The 9115-nt window shown below is 41.7% G+C and overlaps 1 protein-coding gene across 1 annotated transcript in view; it reads left to right on the forward strand.

The window, feature by feature from the left end:
* Positions 1-4902: 4902 nt before the first annotated feature.
* SLC39A12 (solute carrier family 39 (zinc transporter), member 12) overlaps positions 4903-9115 on the forward strand; it is an 82484-nt gene continuing 78271 nt past the window's right edge. Inside the window, exon 1 of the mRNA XM_010859990.1 lies at positions 4903-5366. Coding sequence (XP_010858292.1) covers positions 5106-5366 — 261 coding nt within the window. The 5' untranslated portion in view covers positions 4903-5105. The remainder of the gene's footprint in view (positions 5367-9115) is intronic.

Genomic DNA, 9115 nt, shown 5'->3' on the forward strand with positions numbered 1-9115 from the left:
GTTGCCATTTCCTTCTCCAATGCGTGAAAGTGAAAAGTGAAAGTGAAGTTGCTCAGTTGTGTCCAACTCATAGCACCCCAAGGACTATACCCTACCAGGCTCCTCCATCCATGGGATTCTTCAGGCAAGAATACTGGAGTGGATTGCCATTGCCTTCTCCAATATTGATATGAGGTAGAAGTTTGAAACTCAGATCACACAGCACGGCAAAGAATTGGAGCTGCAGGTAGGACAGATTAATGTCTTTCAGCTTCCCTTCCACCTCCTGTCTACTATATCTTCCTGCGTCAACACAGGAGATGCAGGCTTGACCCTGGGTCAGGAAAATTTCCTGGAGAAGGAAATGGAAACACACTCTAGTATTCCTGCCTGGGAAATCCCATGGACAGAGGAGCCTCAGTTCAGTTCAGTTCAGTTCAGTCACTCAGTCGTGTCTGACTCTCTGCGACCCCATGGACTGCAGCACTCCAGGCCTCCCTGTCCATCACCAACTCCCAGAGTTTACTCAAACTCATGCCCATTGAGTCAGTGATGCCACCCAACCATCTTATCCTCTATCGTCCCCTTCTCCTCCCACCTTCAATCTTTTCCAGCATCAGGGTCTTTTCAAATAAGTCAGCTCTTCACATCAGATAGCCAAAGTATTGGAGTTTCAGCTTCAACATCAGTACTTCAATAAATATTTAGGACTGATTGTCTTTAGAATGGACTGGTTGAATCTCCTTGAGTCCAAAGGACTCTTAAGAGTCTTCTCCAACACCACAGTTCAAAATCATCAATTCTTCGGCACTCAGCTTTCTTTATAGTTCGACTCTCACATCCATACATGACTACTGGAAAAACCATAGCCTTGACTAGACAGACCTTTGTTGGCAAAGTAATAGCTCTGCTTTTTAATATGCTGCCTGGGTTGGTCATAACTTTTCTTCCAAGGAATAAGTGCCTTTTAATTTCATGGCCGCAGTCATCATCTGCAGTGATTTTGGAGCCCAGAAAAATAAAGTCTGCCACTGTTTCCACTGTTTCTCCATCTATTTGCCATAAAGTGATGGGACCAGTTGCCATGATCTTAGTTTTTCTGGATGTTGAGTTTTAAGCCAACTTTTTCACTCTCCTCTTTCACTTTCATCAAGAAGTTCTTTAGTTCTTCTTCACTTTCTGCCATAAGGGTGGTGTCATCTGCATATCTGAGGTTATTGATATTTCTCCAAGCAATCTTGATTCCAGTTTGTGCTTCATCCAGCCCAGCATTTCTCATGATGTACTCTGCATATAAGTTAAATAAGCATGGTGACAATATACAGCTTTGATGTACTCCTTTTCCTAGAAAAAGGAATACAGAGGAGCCCAGTAGGCAACAATCCATGGAACTGCAATAGAATTGGACAGGACTTAGTAACTAAACAACAACTTATCAGGAGATACTGCAGCAGATGAAACTATTTCCAAATTAGTAAATCCTTGTTAATCCTTGTAAGTATCAACCAGGAGTCAATGAGCTCCTTCTTTGTACATAAAGGGGGTTAATTTACACCTGAAACTCATTATCCCCAGAGGTTGGTTTGGATTGCAAATACAACCATGCTTAAGCAAGGTTGATTTCAGGGTTGTTGGGGAAGCAGGCAGGTTGGGGATGAAGAGTTAACAGCTATAACCCAGATCAGATGAAGAAAGCGACACCTCACTGTTCAGCCAAGTGCTTCCTCCTTCTTCCTTGGGATCTGCCTGCCTTCCAGCCTTCCTCCAAGGCTTCTCCTTGCCTCTCCTATTGGCTGTCTCACTCTGAGGCAGGAAGAGAAATCTGGTCGGTGGCTGACTTAGGTATGACTCCGAGGGGAGACCAAGCCTCCAGGCAAATGATACAGACTGTGTCCTGAGGGAAAAGTTCCCTTAGTTGAGAGCCTCTTAGCTCCTGGGTGGCCTGGTTGAGGTGCTGGGATCAGCTGAGACTAGTAATGGGTGTTTGAGAATTCCTGCAGGAGGTAATTTGCTGGGGCTCTAAGAGGGGCGGATCCCTAGCCACAGGGCATCTGAGACTAGAAAACACAGGACTTCAGGCTGGATATCCATCTGGGAATCCGGAGAAAGATCTCAAAGTTCCAGCAGAGGGCGCTCTCCCAGGACCACTTCATAGCCAATCAAGATGCAGCTCTGTTCTAACCTGGAAAATTATACGGAGGGACTTGGGCGGGGAGGGCCGATCTGGGAACCTGATGATTGGAAGTGGGCCAGGAAGCAAGGGCTTAATTCCAGAAATAAGGCAGAGCTGAAGTTATGAAAAGCAGCAGGTGACAAGAGGACTGGATAATTCGCTCAGTAGACTTTGGGCTACTTAGTTACCAGCTCCCTGGGTCCCTGAGACTGAGATGGGACAGAGCCTACAAATGATGCTCAGGTGGTTCCAGCTGCTGAGTGGGCAGCAGGTCGGGAGCAGGAGCTTGCTGGGAACTTTGCCCAAGGTGCCTTCTCTGGTCCTGACTCCATTTCCTGTTCTGCATCCACCTCCACGGCTGGTAGGTCTTGACCACCTCCTCACTCCTCTGTTGGACGCATGGTTTTGGACTCTTACTTCAGGAACATCTTCCCATAGATGTCGAGAGATACAGGCCACGGCCCTTCCCCTGACAGTTTAGATAAATCTTGAGTGTTCCCTGATGTGTGGGTCAAGAGCAGCCGAGCGGTTTCTGGAAGCGCTGGCCTTCCGTATTTCTAACAGGCTTACCAGCATTGTCCTAGGATCATTTCACTCTTGTTCGCAATCTTCATACCCGATGAACATTTGAGAACAAGTATCTCACCTTCTTTGTTTTTTGCCTTGGTCTCCCTCCCCAACCACCACCTCAGAACCCAACTCAGAAATCCCTCTCCTTTGCCTGCGCTTTTCAGATTCATTTTGTGTCTCTGGAGCCTCTGTGCTGTTTCCATGTCCACTTTGAAATTTTGGGTGTTTAACTTCTCTTACCGCCTATAAAATTTACCACATTTGTTCTTTCAGTCATTTATTCCCTAATAAGTTAGCGAGAGCTCGTTTCACAGCACCGGAGGGCATGATGTAATTACTTCTAACACAGAATCTGAGATCAGAATATACACAGCTAATTAAAGTTTCCCACTTAAGTCCCAGGTAAGAATTTCCTCTAGCAAATGCTTTTTTTTTTTTTTTTTTGAAAAATAGACTTAAGAACGCCTGAAATTGTTTAAAATCCTGTAGCTTATAAAATAAAGCTCTAATGAGCCTGTCTTTCTTTTTTTTTTTAACAGATCTTTGGTTTGAGTGTGGATAAAGCAGTTATCACAAAATCATCTGAGAAATAAAAGAAATCTTGATTTAACATGAAAACCTTTCCATTCTGTAAGTGAACTCGTTTGACCTAGATCTGTCCTTTAAAGGGCAATTGGCTGTAAGAAATTCTAAGGTTGTTCTCAGAATTCTAAGACAATTGGTAAATATTGATATAAAAAGTCGGGTTCATTAGCGACACCGATTTGATTTTCCTGAAAATCGGCCAGACGGAAAGTTCTCACTTTTGTCCACCTTCATTGTTACTCTCCATAGCAACTGAAAACTTTTCTGGGCTGAAATAATCCTCTCTAGCTCCCAGCACACAGTCAAGGAATTTTAAAAACAGAGGACTTTGTAACCACGAAATACCCTCCAAGATTTAAAAGGCCACAGAGCTCCAGATAAATAATCATTTATCTTTCTTCTGAAGGTAAGCACTGGGTTTAGAAATGTTTGTATCATCCTCTGTCATTTTTTAAATGCTAACATAAGAATCTTAAACTTGCTCTCTCTTTTTAAACCATAAAAGTAATCCTAGTATTTTTGTTACTACCCCACAGCCATTTTAGATCATCTCTGGGCCAAGATCTGCCATGAGATGCTGTTAACATTTTGCATTCCTTAAGCAATCGGTTGAAGAGATTAATATTTTTTTTCCAGAAAGCTGATTGGCTCTAAAGTTGTCCTTTTCACTTCTGTAGTGAGCCCCAAATATGTGGATTTATCATGCTTCATGTGGACTTGAAACTCTCTTGTTTTTCTAAAATAGTTCGTACTTTTAATCAGCTGAAAACTAACCAGCATTTTCTGGACATTACTGTTTTCGTCCTTTCCTTTTTGAAAATCTTCTGACTCAATGTGATATCTGTAATGTATTCAAATTTATTTTCTGTTTACTTTTATTGACTTACTTCACTAATGAGGCCCATAAATCAATGGGTTAAAATGAGGATGTTTCCTGTTGGAGCTGTGGAGAGATAAATAAGGAGTTTGGGATTAACATATATACACTACTATACATACAATAGGTAAACAACAAGAATTCCTACTGTATAGCACAGGAAACTATAGTCAATATCTTATAATAACCTAATAGACAAGAATCTGAAAAAAAAAAGAATATCTATATATGTATAACTGAATCACTTTCCGGTACACTTGAAACTAATACAGCATTGTAAATCAACTATACCTCAACTTAAAAATGGAGAGTGTTTCCTGCTCTTTTTTAAAAATTGAAGTATAGTTGCTGTACAATGTTGTGTTAGTTTCTGCTTTACAACAAAGTGAATCAGCTATAAGTATAGATATATTCCCTTCCCTCTTGAGCCTCCTTCCCTCACCCCACTTCCCCATCCCACCTATCTAGGTCATCAGAGAGCACTGAGCTGAGCTCTGTGTGCTATATAGCAGCTTCCCACTAGTTATCTTTTTATACATCTGGGTTTTATGACTTGTAGCACCTTTAGGACAGACAGTGAAATGTGTTCTCCCTATCTTTTGACTCTATGTCTAGTTCCCAGAGAGGCAATATAACTCACTTCTTGGCTGTGGTACAGTTTGAAAGTCTAAACCCACCATAGTTTCCTGCCAGTGGGGGTTATGAACAACCTACAGATCCCCTGTTGTTTAGAAACAGCTTGTCATTGCCAATCTACTTAGCCACCCAGTTAATGAATCTTTTCAAACCTCTTGCAGGCACAATAATTAAAGCCTTCATTTCCCCCCTTTCCACTGACATTCCTCCAGCTACAAGTTGACACCGTGAACACCAACCCATCCTCCTCCATCAGAGCAGACTCGGGGTAGAGGAAGAGTGGAGATGTGCTTCTGGACAAAGCCTTCTGTATCCTGGGTGTCCTTGTTCCTTCTACTCAGCCTTGATCCCTCGACTGAGACAGAAAAACCCTCAACTCAGGACAGCAGCAGCACTTGGAGTCCAGGGCAACTGACGGAAGTTCTACGGGTTCTCTCTGCTGATGACCCCCGTCCCCTGAACCACTCAAGAAGCCTCATCAGAACATTGCTGGAGAAAACTGGGTGCCCTCGGAGGACAGACGGAAGGCAAGGAGACTGCAATCTGGTTAGTGTGATAGAATGGGATCAGGGACTGAGCGTGTTCACAAGAGCCATGCATTTCACAGTCACTTATTTCAGGAAAGCAAAATCAGACGCAAACCTTCCAATATCTGAGTGACCAATGCATTATGGTATAATAACTCCCATATGCCAGATCATACAGTAGTCTGCATATGGCGTTTAAAGACATGGAGAACTTATTTATATTAAAATGATAATAAGCCTTCTATAAGCCTTGCTACAACCCTTCTGCAGGCTTAGAAGTATGTATTTGCAAGTATGCACTATTAGTTCCCTCTTCTTTCTGACTTACTAATCCTTTTTATTTGCAGTGACCTTGAATGTGATTGGTTAGATAGATGCTGCTTGTTTTCTGAGGCAAATAATACCATCTACTATTTGTCTAGCATTGAATTTTTAAGTACTTTCTCCTAAATACTGGCAGGTGTGTTTTAATATTTTGTATCATGGGGAATTAATGAATTGGATGATTGTCTTCTCTTTTTTTTAATTTTACTTTATTTTTAAACTTTACAATATTGTATTAGTTTTGCCAAATATCGAAATGAATCCGCCACAGGTATACCTGTGTTCCCCATCCTGAACCCTCCTCCCTCCTCCCTCCCCATACCCTCCCTCTGGGTCGTCCCAGTGCACCAGCCCCAAGCATCCAGTATCATGCATCGAACCTGGACTGGTGACTCGTTTCATACATGATATTATACATGTTTCAATGCCATTCTCCCAAATCTCCCCACTCTCTCCCTCTCCCACAGAGTCCATAAGACTGATCTATACATCAGTGTCTCTTTTGCTGTCTCCTACACAGGGTTATTGTTACCATCTTTCTAAATTCCATATATATGCGTTAGTATACTGTATTGGTGTGTTTCTTTCTGGCTTACTTCACTCTGTATAATAGGTTCCAGTTTCATCCATCTCATTAGAACTGATTCAAATGTATTCTTTTTAATGGCTGAGTAATTGTCTTCTTTAAAATGGGGAATCTGAGCTGGGGAAGGGAAGTGCTATCAGTGGGGCTGAAATGAGATCCAGGGTCCCAGAGGCCCATTTTCCAGCCATTTCCTAGTCTATTAAGTGACTCTCAAACCCTGGCTATCCATCAGCATCACCTGGCCAGGCTTCACAAAATACTCAGAATACTTGAAACTTCCTTCTCCAGACATCAAGATTTCACTTGCCCAGGAATTTTTTTTTTAAATCTCTGCAAGGCACTTTAATGTAAAATCAGAATTAATGTAAAAACCAACATTTAATGTAAAATCAGAATGTCTCCATTGGGGGAAAGGGAGTTTGATAAGAGCATCCCCAGCAGTAAGAGCCTATGTTTTAAAAATGACCACAGGGATTTCCCTGGTGGTCCAGTAGCTAAGAATCTGAGTTCCCAATGCAGGGGGCCTGGGTTTGATCCCTGGTCAGGGAACTAGATCCCACATGCCTCAACTCTTTGCTGCAACTAAAGATACTGCATGCCACAACTATAGAACCAGCACAGCCAAATAAATAAAACATTTTTTTAAAAAATGACTGCAAACAACAACAACAAAAACAGACCAAAGCATTCTCAGCATCCCTTTCCTGACTGATTAGATTTTTTTCAGAATGACCTCACAAATAAGTAAGTAAATAAATGAAGACATGACTAAATAAGAGAAGCGAAATCATTTCCCCCCAGAATAAGTTTTGGCAGATTTTCTCAATCACGCTTAGTTCTGAGGGAAACATTTCCTGGCCAAGTGTTTTGTTTTTTGTTTTTCATGACAGAAGGGTCTGGCTAACAGAATTTTTCTCTGCTCTGTGCAAACAATAAATAATTCAATAATTAGTAAAACTCCCAAGGGTTCCCAGAGAAAACATGTGTTGTGAGAGGTAGCTCATCTGTGATGACATTAATTTATATATATAGCAACAGAAGACTTCCCACCGGAAATAACTAGGAGTCATATCTTATTAATGTCCTCTGAGAATTTGCTTCAGAGAAATGTTCTCCTCTAACGACATGAAGTGCCTTATTAAGGCTGGTCCAGTATTAGTTTAGCAGGGTAAGGGGAGGATGTAAACAGGCAAGATTGGTCTCCATTTTTGGAGGGGGGGGTGGGTAGAATAGGTTGTTTGTACATTTTTGTTTTGTTTTGTTTTCTGTGATATTAACAAGTGTTTGGCCAATTTAGCTTCTGTTTGAATTAATTCTTATTCCTAGGAAGTGAAACACTGTAACACCTTTACTCTCCTGCTGCTGCTCTTTCTTTTTCTAAGAGACTAAAGTTGGCGGGGGGGAAAAGGCAAATCTCAGCTTCACCTCCTCAGAAGGATCTAGTTTACCCAAACACCCAGAAGGATCTAGTTTACCCAAACACCCATGATCTAAGCAAGGAGTCCATGAAATCTGTGTTCATTCACACACACACAAAACAAACTCCCTGATTTCGCAAATACCCACATTCTCTGCAAACCACAAATCTTCACCTTGTTGTTGAATTCTTTTTTTTTTTTTTTTTTGTCTTTTTAGGGACTTTATCCATTGAGAGGGTGCCTATCAGAAGTTTTCTGACTATAGAAAGGGCAAGGGGATGAGATCATGTTCTTAAAAAAGAGATCAGAGTGTATCTTGAATGTGTGGGGAGGAAATAAGTTCCCAATTTTATTTCAGATCTAGGTAAAAACTGAATTTTTAAAAAATGGATCTGAAGTTTTAGAGAGTGCTGTGTTTTAAAATAAATCCATTCAAGCTGCTGTCTTTGAAAAATAGACACTCTTGTCTGATTGTGGCTTTTTTTTTTTTTTTTCTTTTAGTGAGAAGAGTGAGAAGAGTGTTTTAATACATTTAAAGAGGGATTCAGTTCAGTTCCGTTCAGTTCAGTCGCTCAGTCCTGTCTGACTCTTTGCGATCCCATGAATTAATTACAGGATGCTTGGGCCTGGTGCACTGGGATGTTGGCAATTTGATCTCTGGTTCCTCTGCTTTTTCTAAAACCAGCTTGAACATCAGGAAGTTCACGGTTCACGTATTGCTGAAGCCTGGCTTGGAGAATTCTGAACATTACTTTACTAGAGTGTGAGATGAGTGCAATTGTGTGTAGTTTGAGCACTCTTTGGCATTGCCTTTCTTTGGGATTCAGTTCAGTTCAGTTGTTGAGTCGTGTCCGACCCTGCAACCCCATGAATCGCAGCACGCCAGGCCTCCCTGTCCATCACCAACTCCTGGAGTTCACTCAGACTCACGTCCATCGAGTTAGTGATGCCATCCAGCCATCTCATCCTCTGTCGTACCCTTCTCCTCCTGCCCCCAATCCCTCCCAGCATCAGAGTCTTTTCCAATGAGTCAACTCTTCGCATGAGGTGGCCAAAGTACCGGAGTTTCAGCTTTAGCATCATTCCTTCCAAAGAAATCCCAGGGCTGATCTCCTTCAGAATGGATTGGTTGAATCTCCTTGCAGTGCAAGGGATTCTCAAGAGTCTTCTCCAATACCACAGTTCAAAAGCATCAATACTTCAGTGCTCAACTTTCTTCACAGTCCAACTCTCACATCCATACATGACCACTGGAAAAACCAAAAGAAAAACTGCTTCTGTTAGGTCCATACAATTTCTGTCCTTTATCGAGTCCATCTTTGCATGAAATGTTCCCTTGGTATCTCTGATTTTCTTGAAGAGATCTCTAGTCTTTCCCATTCTGTTGTTTTCCTCTATTTCTTTGCATTGATCACTGAGGAAGGCTTTCTTATCTCTTCT

The sequence above is a fragment of the Bison bison genome, unplaced genomic scaffold (assembly GCF_000754665.1).
Source record: "Bison bison bison isolate TAMUID 2011002044 unplaced genomic scaffold, Bison_UMD1.0 scf7180017864461, whole genome shotgun sequence".
Classification (NCBI taxonomy): domain Eukaryota; kingdom Metazoa; phylum Chordata; class Mammalia; order Artiodactyla; family Bovidae; genus Bison; species Bison bison.